This window comes from Pipistrellus hanaki, assembly GCF_964339955.1.
Source record: "Pipistrellus hanaki genome assembly, chromosome: 5".
NCBI classification, from domain to species: domain Eukaryota; kingdom Metazoa; phylum Chordata; class Mammalia; order Chiroptera; family Vespertilionidae; genus Pipistrellus; species Pipistrellus hanaki.
In genome coordinates this window covers 30,393,988-30,409,178 of record NC_140507.1, presented here as the reverse complement: position 1 = coordinate 30,409,178, position 15,191 = coordinate 30,393,988, and the positions used below count along the sequence as shown (strand labels likewise).

General features: G+C 54.9%; 1 protein-coding gene across 4 annotated transcripts in view; it reads left to right on the top strand.

The window, feature by feature from the left end:
- JADE2 (jade family PHD finger 2) overlaps positions 1-15,191 on the top strand; it is a 52,752-nt gene that overhangs the window by 19,143 nt on the left and 18,418 nt on the right. For all 4 annotated transcript variants that reach the window (XM_084886594.1, XM_084886591.1, XM_084886593.1 and 1 more), the window contains 6 exons: positions 4,761-4,918; positions 9,485-9,648; positions 10,300-10,511; positions 11,657-11,824; positions 13,237-13,353; positions 14,492-14,956. In XM_084886594.1, coding sequence (XP_084742720.1) covers positions 4,761-4,918; positions 9,485-9,648; positions 10,300-10,511; positions 11,657-11,824; positions 13,237-13,353; positions 14,492-14,956 — 1,284 coding nt within the window. The remainder of the gene's footprint in view (positions 1-4,760; positions 4,919-9,484; positions 9,649-10,299; positions 10,512-11,656; positions 11,825-13,236; positions 13,354-14,491; positions 14,957-15,191) is intronic.

Genomic DNA, 15,191 nt, shown 5'->3' with positions numbered 1-15,191 from the left:
AGAATCTTTTGACCAACCCCTGCCAAGCAGGACAGGAAGTTTCAGGGTTTAGCCAAACTTCAGATAAATCCTGAGGTTCATGCATTCATTCACTCACTTGTACCACACACATTCCTTGAACACCTGTTGTGTGCCCGGCACTGTGCCGTAAACAGGCATAGTGATAAACAGTACACATGTAGCTTCTGCCTCGCTTAGCTTGATTATTTTTTTTAAATATGTTTTATTGATTCTTTCACAGAAAGGAAGGGAGAGGGACAGAGAGCTAGAAACATCCATGAGATAGGAACATCAATCAGCTGCCTCTTGCACACTTCCTACTGGGGATGTGCCCACAACCAAGGTACATGCCTTTGACCGGAATCAAACCTGGAACCTTTCAGACCGCAGGCCGATGCTCTATCCACTGAGCCAAACCTGTTAGGGCTCTCAGCTTGATTATTAAAGGAGATGGACATTAAACAAATCATTACCCCAATAATCTTATTTTGTAATTGTGGTAAGTGCTGGAGTCTTTCCTTAAGTAACTAAACTTCCTCTTGGTATCTCTTGGTCTGAAATAGACTATGATACAATAATTCACCTTGAGAAGAGGAAGTACAGGGTCCCAGGACCTGGGACAAAATACCCAAATAACTTCCACAAGTCTGTGGCCATACATGAGAACTCACTGGATGGCTCTGGGAAAGCTGCCCGTTGTCATTGCTTTATTTGCTTTTGGAGATCACATCAGACTCTGCTGATGTTTTCTGGCAGAGCCTGTTTTTGGTTCTCCCTGGAGAAACAGGTGTAGAAAGCCAGATGGTTGTGAAAGGCAAGGTCATGAACCGCCCCTACTTCCAGGCAGAGCGGGGTCTTCGGCTCCCTCCGGAGTTGCATCGGTACCTCTGGCACTCAGATTGGTTATTAAATTAAAATCTTAGACCTTTCAACTTTCTTCATACTGCTTGGAGAAACTGCAATTCACATCTCCTAAGCAGCTCAGCAGAACTTGGTTGCTAGGCAGCAGACCTTTAACAATTTGTCAATTTCTGCCAAAAGAGAGAAAAATAGTAAACATTCACATTCTTAGAAAATTGCTTGTTTTCCAGCTTCTAACTTTCCTGCCACGGCAAGGTTTCCAGTTTGTCGGTGGCCATTTTATTTTTTATTTAGTTTTCATAAATAATTCAGAAGCAGTTTAAGAGAATAATTGAGCCTTTTTTTCAAGCCTAACCTCTGCCAACTCAAAGCAAGGTATTTGGTTTACAACTTGGTTGCCATGTTTGTGGACGGGTTTTTTGTTGTTGTTTTAAATATTTTTTATTGATTTCAGAGAGGAGGGGAGAGAGAGAGAAATATCAATCATCAATGATGAGAGAATCATTGATCAGCCGCCTCCTGCATGCCCCACACTGGGAATAGAGCCTGCAACTTGGGCATGTGCTCTGACCGCGAATCGAACCATAACCTACTGTTCATAGGTTGACGCTCAATCACTGAGCCGCACTGGCTGGGCTGGCCAGGTTTTATGTGAATGTACAGAAGCTTCTCTGAAAGGTAGAGGGTTCAGCTGCATGTAGCCTTGGGCAGCAAGGTGGTGGCAGGTCCATGGGAGGTTCTTGAGTCCTTCAACTTTTGTTAGCACCTAGCATGTGCCAGGCCCTGTCCACTGTTGGGCTCCAACCTCCTGCCCGGCCGGACCTCACTGAGATCACCTTATGAGGAGACATGGCAAGAAACCAAGAGATTCCCCTATTGGGGCTATGGGAGTGCAGAGGAAGCCCAGGACCCAGCCTGGGACTGGGGAAGGCTTCCCAGGCAGATGTGGGCTGCACTGAGACCTTAAGGATGAAGCAGGCCAGCCCGGCCTTGGCAAGGGAGACGTGTGTCCTGCGGGTCCTCCCATGTGCCCAGGGAGAAAGTGAAAAGTGCTCTGGATACTGCATCTGGATGGGCGCGGGGCCTGGTAGGCCTTGCAGCTCAGTCTGAGGGCAGCTGCAACTTGCAAAAGCCTCCACCTGATTTGCATAGTCGAGTCCTAGCAGAAGCCACTTGATTTGACTTCAGGTTAACTCAAGGGAATTGACAGTGAGCCCTGTGGCCAAAAGGGGCTGTGGGGGAGTGCAGATGTTGTCGGAATGGTCTTGGTGTGGGGTACTTTTGCCACTTCCAACACTCGGGACCTTGTAAAGGTTCTTTAACTAGACCGAGTCTCAGGTTTCTCAGCTGTAAAATAGGAATGATGGTAGCTCCCACCTCAGGGTTGGTATAGGGCCTGATAATAAATTAACTCAAGAACAGCCCTTACATGGTACTGGGCACACAGTACTCCTTACCATTATGATAGTGCTGCTTTACCGTGCTTACGTGAGTCCTCTGCCCGAAAGGGCCACTGGTGTCCAGTCTGCCACCTGCTCCCTGAGGGACCCAGAACGAAACAGAACTCTCCCGAGTTCAGACTCCTCTCTCCTGAATCTCCCTCGCCGAGTTGAGCCCGGGACCCCTTCCTGCTCGGAATTCTCAATGCTGGGCCTGTTCCTAGGTCAGAGCCACTTCTCCCCCGCTGGTGTGGCTTCGCACTCTGGCCTCCAGCTCGGGCAGCACCCGGGTCCTTTGGCTTTGAACCCTGTGTTGCTTTGTTCAGGTTCAACTTTGGGTGTTTCTACGAGATGTCTTATCCTGTTACTGTGGGTTCAAAAAGCACAGCTGAGAGCCAGCTGGGAGCCTCAGATTCATCAGATAATCCCTCAGAGAAGCCCTTTCATTCATTTGCTCTGTCCCCTATTACGTGCCAGTCGCCATGCACTGAGAATGCAGCAGAGACCAGGACAGTGTGTCAGGGGAGAGGATGTGAGACAGGCAACATGAGCGCACCAGCTCATCTTCAGAGTTGGAAGTACTGGGAAGTGAGGCAGGATGCTGGGGTAGAAAGTGGCTCTGTCGGGCAGTTGGTGCTCCCTGAGTCGGGATGATCAAGGAAGGAATCCCGGAGGAGGTGGCATTTAAACTATTCCACAGGATGAAGGAACAGCAAGAGATTTTAAACACACCCATGCCTCTTTGGAGGGGCTCACAGGGACACTGGGTTCCTGAAGGGTTGCTCTCTGGGGCAGGAAGATGGGCGGTCCAGTGGGCGGCTCCCCTTGGCTCCAGAGCAGCAGGGCTTTGTCTGTGCTGCCCCGTGGCTTGCCTGGGTTGGGGGAGCTCTGAGGCAGTGATGAGTCCACTCTGGGTTCAGTTCGCCCACCAGGTCTTGCAGCCCCAGCCCTGCTGGGCTCGGCTGAGGCCACAGCTAGGAAGGGCTCCCACAAAAGCACCGAGTACCTGAGTGTGTGTTCTTGGATCAGCTGGCTTACTGCTTGCTAATAAGATATGCAAATCACCAGGGCTGTAAAATCTTCACCACATTCCATCTTCTGTTTAATTAGCATTTAATTGTAATCTCATTTTAATTTTTTCACACTAATTAAATGTTAGGGTATTCTTCTTAACAATTAACTTATATTGGCAAATAGAATCTTCAAGAAACTTGACCTTTTTCAAGCCAGGGCCCTCGCTAGCTGGATGCAGATGTTAATTAGATTTCGGCAAGATGCTGCCTCAGACCCCCTTGGTGCACCCATTTCAGTTGTTTTCTTGCTGTTCTGGCCCTGGATTCACATGAGACACTCACAGCCAGTGACGTGGGCCCCCAGCAGGCAGAGGTTGCCGTGAATGAGCTTGTCATGAGCCTCCGAAAGGCCAGCAGATGCTGACTTTTCCAGGGAGGGGTGGTTTTGAAGTTTGGTCAGAGGCCTCGAGCACTCCTTGAAGTGGTTTCTCTTGTCTCAACGCAATCACTTCTTTAACTTGTGATTCTCATGTGATGATCGCTGGGAAAGCTGGTACCTATGTAAGTCACCTCGTTTGGAGCTGCCTACCAAGTCCCTCAGCAGCCCTTCCTGGGAGGCCACCGGAGGTCAGGTAACCAGGGCACAAGAGTCACTGCCAGTGCCACGGGCTGGGCTTAGAGACTGTTGGGGAGATGGGGCACAGCAGGCAGAAGGTTGGGAAGAACAACTTCCTGAGTGACCAGAGAAAACCAAAGCATGAGGGTGTGTCCACTCAATGGCCTGGCTCTGAGGGGCCTTGGGTGGGCTTGACTGAGAAGGAATCCAACCCCATCCTCCTACCCCATCACACACACAGGATGGGCCTGGGGAGCCCCTGCTGAACAGGGACCTGGCGTCCTTGACCTTAAAGACCCTGACCTGGGGGAAGTGTTCCTTTGGGGTTGCCCCAAACCCCATCTCCCCTCAGCTATTCGCATAAGGTCCTGGCATTTTGTTTGCCCTGGTCGGTGCCCTGCAGTCTTTACATCTCCACTGTGCCTGTAGCACTGTGTTTGCAACTACAAGCATCATTTTAAGCATTTGTCAGAAATTCCCCAGTCTCTTAATGGCAGTATTGCATTCACAGAGGCTTCTTTTTTTCTTTTCTTTTTTTCTCTTTCCCATCCTTCCCATCCCTCTGAAGTCCACTCCCATCCCTCACTGTCCTTTAGCAGGTCAGAACACATATGAATTCAACTTAACACATTTTATTGAATACCTGCTATGTGCAAAGCACTGTTTAGAGAAGATGCATTATTGCACTTAGTGCATTTGTGTTGGCTTCTGACTTTAAGGGAGTGGGCAGAAAGCCCACTTGAGTTGTATTTGCCTCTTCTTCCCTTCGCCTGGGGAGCAGGCCACCCGGAGGCAGTCTGAAGCCACTCCCGCCATCCTTGCTCCCCACAGGTTTTCCGGACAGACTTGATCACAGCGATGAAGATCCCAGACTCATACCAGCTCAGCCCGGATGACTACTACATCCTGGCGGATCCGTGGCGACAGGAATGGGAGAAAGGTGTGCAGGTGCCCGCCGGGGCAGAGGCCATTCCAGAACCCGTGGTGAGGTGAGCCGGGCAGCCCAGGCTAGGGGCTCAGGCAGGGGAAGAAGGGGGGCGCCTAGGACCCCACATGGGATCCACCAGTCCTGGGATTCCTTGCTAGCCTAGCTTTATTTTGTTTTAGATTTTTTGGGGGCCCATAAACCATTGAAATATTCCAGAAATACTAGCAGTTTACCTTTGAGACTAACCTCTTGGGCTTGGGCTCAGCTGTGGGGCCAGACAGCCTAGGGTTCAAATAGCCATTCACCGTCAGGATGATGTTGGGCCAGAAATATAATCTCCCTGGGCCTCAGGTTTCCTTGTCTGTGAAATGGGAATGGTGACAATACTATTTACCTCCTGCGGTGGTGGAGTTGATGTAGGGAAATGATGCCTGAAAGGCACTTGGCACAGGGTCTGGCACACAAGTATTCAGTAAAAACTGGCCCGGATTAGCCTGATGTCGAGCCAAACTGGGTCCCACAAGCATGTCTTAATCAGGGAAATCGGCAGACTTGTAATGACTCCTTAAGACAGGGATAAGCCATGCTCTTGACTTCTTAAACCTCTGTAAGGAGTTCTTAGTGGGAGGGATGCTCAGGAAGCAGCTGCTGTGACCAACCGCCTGGGAGGCCCCCTGCCAGGGCTGAGTCCGCTGGGCTTGTGGGTCAGAGAGACCCGTGGTTCTCTCGTCAGGGGGTGGCCTCGTGGCCCTGGGCCATGCCTCCAGCAACAAAGTTCAGCCAAGTGCTTCTTTCTCTTCCCTGGGAAACCCTCCAAGTCATGTCTTGGGGCAGAGGGGCCCTCTGTCCCGCCCACCAGCTCACCAGGGTTGGACAGCTTGTGTTTTAGCAGTCCACTCCTGGCCTTGGCAGCCCCAGAGCTCTTGCTCAGGCCCATTTGACTGGGCCTGGGGCAAAGATCACAGCTGCCACCTCCCATGACATTGGCACTGCTGCTTCCTGGCAGCCACACCCATGACTGGCTCACAGACACCAGTGCCCTCTTGGTGCCAGGCCTGTGCTGGGCATGGATTATAGAGGCAAAGCTAATCCCCGCGCAGGTGCTCAGTCAGGATTGGGTGCTGCGCAGGACTCATCCCCCTGTGGCTCCCGAGGGCTGAGTGCCTACCAGTCTGGTCTGGGGCCTTTGAGAATCAGGGGGCTTCAGAGTCTCTGGGAAAAACACGTGAGAACTTGGAGGAAGAACTTCCTCTCCACATCCCCTGCCCAGGGCCAAAAATGTGGGGCAAGCTCCTAGCCAGTTCCACACCCGCCCCTCTGCAGACAAGAATGCTACTGCCCTTTTGAGCCTTTCTCCTCTGTCAAATGGAGCTAAGAACGGTGCCTGCCCGATGGTGTCCTGGTGAGGGCTGAATGAGAAAACATGGGCCAGGAGACCAGGGTAATGAGCTGGGGGCACCAGCTGGGTGGAAAGAGGTGAGTCCTGATTAGGCTCAGCCCAGCAGTCTGTCCCCTCTCCTTGATGTCAGTGTCAGGTGGTTCGGGAAGCATCGCTGGCCTGGGTAATTAACTGCAGATGCTTCCACACCAGTAGCTTGGCTTCAGCCTGCCTTATCTGTTGACATCAAGAGAGAGAGCACGTGTTCAGGCAGCTCTGGCTCTGCTGGGTGCATTCCCCACATATGCATTTGCTGTAAGCTGACAGGAGCCAGGCAGCCTGGCCTGGCCATGCTCTTTGAAGAGGATAGATTGCAGGCAGGGAAGGGTGCGCTCTTGGAGAGATCTCCATGCCCCTTCTTCCCCTGCCTCCCTCCACCTTCTTCAGCACCTCCTACTGCACAGCCCTCGCCTGGAGGCCAGCGGGGCAGCCACTACAGTCAAAATTCTTACAGGAACTCTCCTCCTGAGAACTTGCTCTGCTGAGCCTGTTATCTTCATCTTCTCACTTAATTATCATATTAGCCCTATAAAGTACATATTACTGTCCCCATTTTACAGAAGAGGAAGTTGGGAAATTCTGGGGAATTCCCTGCATGACTGTCAGGGCCTAGAGGGCTGGGCCAGGAAATCACAGGCCCTGGGAACGAGCCCTGGGTTACCTCTGTGAGGCCCAGAGAGAGCCTGCGCCCTCATCACCCTGCATGTAGGTTCTGACCGCCCTCCCTGGCTGCTCCCCTAGGCCCTTCTGTCTCTGCCTCCTTCCCCCATCTTCCCTGGCCCTTGGGTAGGTCTGCTCACCTCATGGTCTGAAACGTATCTGGGTAATGAGAATCTGTCATGGCCCCAGATCATGAATTGAGTGAAGGTTTACTCAGCTCCCTCGGTGTGTCCAAAAGATTCAGCCCCAGGCTGAACCAACCTCTGGTGTCTGTTTGGTCTTGTGGAGTAGAGACCCTTCCCCGCTCCCAGATCCCAACCCAGCCGCCCATCTCCTCCCAGCTGACCTCAGTACAGCTGGCTGCAGCTGAGACTGAGACCTTGGCCTAGGGTCAGGCTGGTCCATGCCTGGTGTGAGAGCTTCCTCCTTAGCCAGAGCCAGAAGAGGCCAAACGGATGAAGGTGAGGCCCAGGAAGCACAGGAAATGCCTTTCTGATGAGCCTCTTATCCCAGCTTCCCAGAGAAAGGAATGTGATATCGGCCCCAAGAGCTCTGGCCAGGTGGCAACTGCCTGGGTATAAGGTGTGGAGAGTTATGCCGGTTGGGGGTGGGCATTTGGGCAAAAGTTATCCAAAACCCCAACTAAGCATATGCTGTGGGCACAAAAAAGCAGGGTCATGACAGAAATCAGTCTGTGCTTTTAAAAGAATGTATTAATTCAGATAAGAGCCTCATTAGGAAAGGCGTAATTTTATAGGACAGAGTGTTCATCTTGCTTCTATTGTGGGGGCCCGGCCGGCATGACTCAGGGGTTGAGCATTGATCTATGAACCCAGAGGTCACAGGTTTGATTCTCGGTCAGGGCACATGCCCAGGTTATGGGCTCGATCCCCAGTGGGGGGTGTGCAGGAGGGAGCCAATCAATGATTCTCTTTCATCATTGATGTTTCTGTCTCTGAAACCAATGAAAATATATATTTTTAAAAATGACCTTTTAGGGGAATTGAGGGAGTTGTGCCAGCATCATCATCATCACCCACAGCCTTCTTTAATCTGGGCCTCTGTGTGGAAAGGTGGCACCAAGCCCTTTCATTTCTCCTTGCCCCCCTCAACTGCCTCTGGGCTTTCCCCCTGGACTGGAGGCCATTCCAGCTTCTGCCTCCTTCATCCTTCCTGCCTCTTGCTGACACCAGGGCATTTCCTGGAGTCCAGGGCCCTGCCCTCTTCTCCAGTCTGCTCTGAGTCACAGCCCCTGGCAGCCCTGTCTCCAACCCCAGGAGGCCTCCTGGGCAAGTGAGAGGCCTCTCAGCCCCGCAGGCAGGGCTGGCCAGACAGAGGCCAGGCTCCACAGCCATAACCATGGCAACCAGTGGGGAGGGGGAAAGCTGGCATTTTGAACTGGTATCAGGAACTGAGGGGCAGCACACCACTGAACCAAGATGGGGCATGTGCCCGCCCAAGGCCAAAAGCGCTCTGCTCCATTTCAGAAGGAGCACAGTGATGTCCAGAGGTCTTAAAGACACATGGAGGGTGTACTGTGTGCCAGGCACTGTTCTAGGGGCTTTACAGGTTTTCATGCATTTCCTCTTCACGCCAACCATGGAAGGTAAATACTGTTCTTATCAGCCCGCTGTTTGGATGAGGTCACAGAGAAGTTAAGTGGCTTGCCCAAAAGTACCCACTGAGTGGGGCAGCAGGGCTGAGTGCCCACTCTGCAGCCAGGGCCCTTCCAAGCTGCCTCAGAGGCAGCACCATGCCTGAGGGAGGGTTTCCCGGAGTGTGATCTGGGACTGATCCAAGTCTGGGTGCATCTTAGTATCCAGGGGAGGCAGTGTCCCCTTGGGGTGAGGGGAGCCCTGTGGACAGAGACTCGCTGCTCAGGTGACATTCTGTTGAGGGGGAAGGGCGAGGTGTGTGGACAGCACTGCTCTCGGTGGCAGGGCCACCCTGGGCTGCAAGAATGTAGCCGGAGAGGACTCCTCTCCGCCCAGAGGAAACACAACCTCATTTCTTCTCGGGTTGGTGGTGAAGGAGGAACCAGGGCCGGTGAGGGCAATCCTGGCCTCTCCGCAGCCTCGAGGGCTGTGCTGAAGGGTCTGAGCCCGCCTGGCTCTGTTCCACGTGTCCCAGAGGCAGGCACGGGAAGTTGCCTAGGACAGCACTTGGAATGCCTCCTACGGGCCGGGGCAGGGCAGATCCAGGTCCGGGGCTTTAGCTAAGGCCCAGGTGCCCGCTCTGAGCAGAATGGATATGTATGGAGGGATGGCTATGGGTCAGCCCCCACTCTCATCCTCCACTTTGCCCACAGCCCTGTTTTCCTCCCTGCTTGCTCACAGTCATCTGAGACTGCAGGGCGGGCAGGGGAGAGAAGGAAGTATAAGAAGGGAGTGAAGTGTGGGCACTGCTGGGATCGAAGTCTCACTAGGTCCTCAGCTGGGCTGGCCAGCTCACCAGATGCCTCCAGACCTAGCAAGGGTGGCAGGCGGAGGGTCCTTCCCCTCGTGACACCACCCCCTCTTGATTTCCTAGGATCCTCCCGCCGCTGGAAGGCCCCCCTTCCCAGGTGTCCCCTAGCAGCTCCGAACTTGGCGAGGAGGGCTCCCAGCCTGATTGGCCAGGGGGCAGCCGCTATGACCTGGACGAGATTGACGCCTACTGGCTGGAGCTCATCAACTTGGAGCTCAAGGAGATGGGTAGGTGACCTGCCAGGCCGAGCATGGGACCGGGGCAGGCCAGGCAGGGCTTTCTTCTGAATCCCAGCGTCCTCACCCTCCGGAGGACAGCAGCCACGACTGGGCTTTTGCACTGAATGGATCTGGGTGACAGTCCCTGAGGCATTACTGATGGGAGAATTTACAGGTGTCTCTGTGCCTCAGTTTCTGTAACTGTCAGGTGAGGGTGATACTAGCATGTAATTGACAGTTCTTAGGAACAGAGTTAGTCAACGTGACTGTTACATGAAGAGCGAGCATGGACTTCCCGGCTGGAGTCCACTAGCATGTAGCAGGGCCAGCTCTGTCATATCCAGCCACCTTCAGAGGTCCCCCCTACACACAGCTCAAGCAGTGGGTTCCTCACGGAGCCAGCCGCATCCCGGAGATGCTGTCTGCATGGACACGTCATGTGTGTGGTTGCAGGCAGGCTGCCTAGTGTCAGAGCACCACCACAGGCCCCAGGGCCTTTGAGCTCGGATGGTCCGGCCCATTCAGTTCTCAGACAATGGAGCTGAGGCCCACGACCGCCCACCTGTTTTCCCAGGTCACAGCAGATGAGTGGAAACCCCCCCCCCATCCCTCTGCCCTGAAAGGCCACACTGCTCACCCCCTCCCCTGTCGTCCTCACAGAGAGGCCGGCGCTGGACGAGCTGACGCTGGAGCGTGTGCTGGAGGAGCTGGAGACCCTGTGCCACCAGAACATGGCGCGGGCCATCGAGACGCAGGAGGGGCTGGGCATCGAGTACGACGAGGACGTCGTCTGCGACGTGTGCCGCTCCCCCGAGGGCGAGGACGGCAACGAGATGGTCTTCTGTGACAAATGCAACGTCTGCGTGCACCAGGTGGCCAGCCCCCCCGAGGCCCCTGTCCACACGGGGTCCTCACACGCAGCCTGGAGCTGGTCCTGGCTGGGAGCGTAGCAGCCCTGTGGGCACAGGCTCCTCGGAAGAAGGGCAAGCTGGGAGGAAGGGACTGGCATGGTTGTCCAGTGGTGCTGGGCCAGCGCCATCAGCCAGACCTGAGGAAAGGCCCGTCGGATGATCTTTCTGTCCTCCCCTGGCAGACTCCCCACCGAGCACACTGCCCCTGCCTCCCTCCTCTGCTCCTCACCAACCTGGACCACAAAGGCGGTCAGTGCAGTGATTGAGAGCAGAGCCTGGAGCCAGGCTGCCTAGTTTCACATTGTGGCTCTGCCCTTTACAAGCTCTATCATCTAGATTCTAGAGCGAGTTTCTTAAGTCCTCTGGACCTCTCTCTCCTCAGCGGTACATAAGATTAGGTGGCAGTAAGGTCTGAGTTATTGGCTTCAAACAGTATCATAAGGGCTCGAAGTGTTTGTTACCGTTGTTGATATAAACTGGGTCTGGCCTGACCGGACCCATCCCTTGGACCTTGGGCACCCCTGGGCCGTGTTTGCAGACCTGACTAGAACATAATGGACCCACTCTGGCTCTGACTTTGACACCCGCCTGTCCTTCCACACACACACACACAGTGCTGCTGGACTGTCTCCTGGAGCTCAGAGAGGCTTCCCCTGGCCGGTGGTGGGAGGCAGTACCCCCCATTCGTCCACACCCCTTATACTCAGCCGCTCTTAGGTTCATGAACCTCGCATGACTAGGAGAACCCCCTTCACAGACGCCTGTGAAAATGATGGAAGGTCTGCTCCTTGTCCTCAGGCAGTATGCACACCAAAACACACTCAACCAAAGGCTGCACGGACACTTCTGAGGCCCCTCACTGATTAGAACCCTCGGGCTAAAGTGACAGTCCTCCCAGCAGAGGGCAGACCTGAGCCCTTTCACAGCGGCCTGAAATGGTGACATTTCTGGCACACCACACAGACGAGTCCTCCTTGCCAGAGCCTGGTAGTAGAGTAGTTTTGTAGCTCCTAGCCCGGGTAGGCCTGGGACAGTCACAGCTGACTCCTGACCAGATGCACATTGACCAATGCCTCCGACCTGTGACCACCCTGCTCTCTTCCCAGGCCTGCTATGGGATCCTCAAGGTGCCCACAGGCAGCTGGCTGTGCCGGACGTGTGCCCTGGGTGTCCAGCCAAAGTGCCTGCTCTGCCCCAAGCGAGGAGGAGCCTTGAAGCCGACCAGAAGTGGGACCAAGTGGGTGCACGTCAGCTGCGCTCTGTGGATTCCTGAGGTGGGCAGGTGGGGGTGGGGGAGGAGCTGGGGGAAGTGGGTTTGTGTGGAGCTCAGAACTTGGGGGGCAGAGCTCTGGAAAAGGAGGGAGATGGTTCACATAACATGGGATCTCGGGTGTTGAGCTGGAGAACACTGGAGCCCCTGGGAACTTTGCTATGGATGTGGTCAGAACTCATGTGGTGGTGTCCAGGGGAAATGGACCCTGGGAATCCAGTGGTAGGTCTGAGAGCTGGACAAAAGTCAGGCAGCTGACTGGGGAAAGCAGGCTGTGGGTCCACCCTTATCGAGGCAGTTGTTCCAACTAAACTCAAGCTGCCTTGTTAAAACAGAAGTCAGCCAGCTGACCTGAAAGGAAATTGGGTGGCAAGCCTAAATGAAAGTCAGATAGTGGGCCTGCTACTGGGCCTGTGGCTAGCTAGAGGGGTGGCCTGGGTCTGAGTCTAGGTGGGGAGGGACCGTGGGTTTACAGACTAGATCCACAGTGAGGTCACAGAGGCCCTGGGCTCCCATTTTATTTGAAATGGAAAATGCTGAGATCTGCTGGAGTTTCAGCCCCGGCCCTGTTATGTGCTATGACCCGGAATGAGACCTCACGCCAATGCTGCCATGCCCGGGAGCAAGCCAGGTAGCCCTCACCTTCCTGGGCTCCAAGTCTGAAGGTCCTTGCTGAGACCCGCGTTGCAGGCTTCTGTGATGATGGTGCTTGTGTCAGCAGTGGTCACTTGCTCCCACTGAGTATGCCCTGGGACAGAGAGAACCAGCAAGGATCCCTGACTGTCCCAAGCTGACCACGGAGTGAGTGTGGGCTCACCTGGGACAGTGGGGACCCTTCGGTTTAGGACTTCTGGGCAGGGGCTCTGCCATCCTTAGGCATGGGCAAGGGGGAGTGAGAGGGGCAGTGCCCAGGAGATGCGGACATGGGTATAGTCCTCACAGGAGACCCAGGAGGGCCTAAGCAAAGGCCCTGGAGGCCTCCAAGAAGAGATGCTACCCTGACCCTGAGACCATTACTTGTTGCCTAGAAAAATAATAAAATAAACACAAATGATGATGATAACTCGGAAGGTGCTATTTACACAGGGCTAAGGTACAGAAGAGAGGGGACCTTGCATGTACTCATTTAGACACACATATCTCTGTCTTGAGGGACACACACTGTAGGCACACACACTCAGTTACACTACTGATGTGCACTGTCTCACAGTCACAAACAACGTAAGGCTTGTCGCAGGTGAGCCCACACTCACCCAGTGGTCACCTTGGGACAGTCAGGGAGGACTTGGGATTCTGGGGCTCTCCCATTGTCCTGTCTGCCTCCCAGCTGGTGTCAGCAGTCAGCCCCCCCATGTGGGGGTCCTTGGGGCAGGCTGAGGACAAGAGGCCTGATGTAGCTCCCTGTGTCCTGCCCAGGTCAGCATCGGCTGCCCCGAGAAGATGGAGCCCATCACCAAGATCTCCCACATCCCAGCCAGCCGCTGGGCTCTGTCCTGCAGCCTGTGCAAGGAGTGCACGGGCACCTGCATCCAGGTACACGGCCCCTTCACCTCGCTGCTGCCCGAGAGCCCATGCAGGAGCCAGGTGCCACCCCTTCCACCCACACACAGAGCCGCTAATGGGCCAAGGAAGCTGAGACTGGGGCAGTCAGAACCCCACGGGGGGGGGGGGGGGGGGCGGCATTCCTCCATCCCCCATTCCTCTAGGCACAGGGGGGCAGGTCTGGGAGCCAAGGCTTACCATCCATCCCATTAGAGTGCTGAGGACTTTGATTTATTAAGCTCATGACCAGGTTTCTTTGTGCTCAGTAAGTACATTGGCCTGGCTTCTGGCATCAAGCATTCTATGTAGCAGGCGTGGGAATCAAAGTTAGGCTCTTACCGCACAAGGTAGGGCTGCAGTAGTCCATTGACGGCAGCCCGTTCCAAATCCTAGAGTGATCTTCGTTACCCGAGGGCTTGTTAAAGCACAGATGGCTGGGGTGGGGCTGAGAATTTGCATTTCTAGCAAGTTCCAGGTGATACTACTGCTCCTGGTCTATAGGCTGGGAGGTAGGGATATCCTGTTTCTCCCGAGTCTCTCCAGGAACAGTTGTCATTGCAAACACTAGCTGTGCCTCCACCCATTTGTACGGCTTTCAGAAAGGCTTGTGAGTGCAGCGGAGATGGCCACTAAGAGTTGGATGGGTTATTGCTGAGACAGTGATCAGCTGCCCACGACCATCCAAGGCTGGGAGGGAGGGGCAGGTGCTGCCTGAGCAAGAGAAGGAAAGGGTCCAAGTTCAGTCCCTCTTCCCAGAGGACAAAGGGGTACAGCTCCCCTGACATTGCAGGAGCAGAGAAGGCAGTGACCTCTCACCAGTCTCTTTCGATGCCTCTGATTCTAAAGTCATTTTGGCCACACAGGCATGCAGCTTGCCCCCAGAGGGGTTGTCCAGTCATCTGCTTGTTGTCTTCCCCAGGTCTAAGGTGCCGAACCCTCTTTCCTTCCCAGCACGCCCTTCCCAACTGCCATAGCTCCCTCCATACCCTACAGGGTGTTAGGAGCCCGTGCCATTCTATTTAGGGTCTCACCGCATTCTTCGTTCTTGGAACCCTGGGGGGTGCCCACATCCTCTCACCTCCCATTAGGGCTCCCTCCATGTCTGACACTACGCTTGCTGTCCCTCCAGTGTTCCATGCCTTCCTGCATCACGGCATTCCACGTCACATGCGCCTTTGACCATGGCCTAGAAATGCGGACTATATTAGCAGATAACGACGAGGTCAAGTTCAAGTCGTTCTGCCAGGAGCACAGCGACGGGGGCCCGAGGGTGGAGCCCACATCGGAGCCGGTGGAGCCCAGCCCGGCCGGCGAAGACCTGGAGAAGGTGACGCTGCGCAAGCAGCGGCTGCAGCAGCTGGAGGAGGACTTCTACGAGCTGGTGGAGCCGGCCGAGGTGGCCGAGCGCCTGGACCTGGCCGAGGCGCTGGTCGACTTCATCTACCAGTACTGGAAGCTGAAGAGGAAAGCCAATGCCAACCAGCCGCTGCTCACCCCCAAGACCGACGAGGTGGACAACCTGGCCCAGCAGGAGCAGGACGTCCTGTACCGCCGCCTGAAGCTCTTCACACACCTGCGGCAGGACCTGGAGCGGGTGAGTGCTCCCGCCGCCCCCCTGCCCGCAGGCCACTGCCCACTGCCCTGAGCAGCTGTGGCTCACCAGGACTCCCCCCGGGACCTCTGGCCCAGGGGCTGAGGGCCTCCAGGTCTCAGACACGGAGGAGGTTACTGACTTGGTAGAACTGGGAAGGATCCAGCTCTTGGGTCTGAGTCCCTCAGGTCCCAACCCTTTGGAAGTCCCGGTGAAGGGTCCTGAGGCTGGAGATACT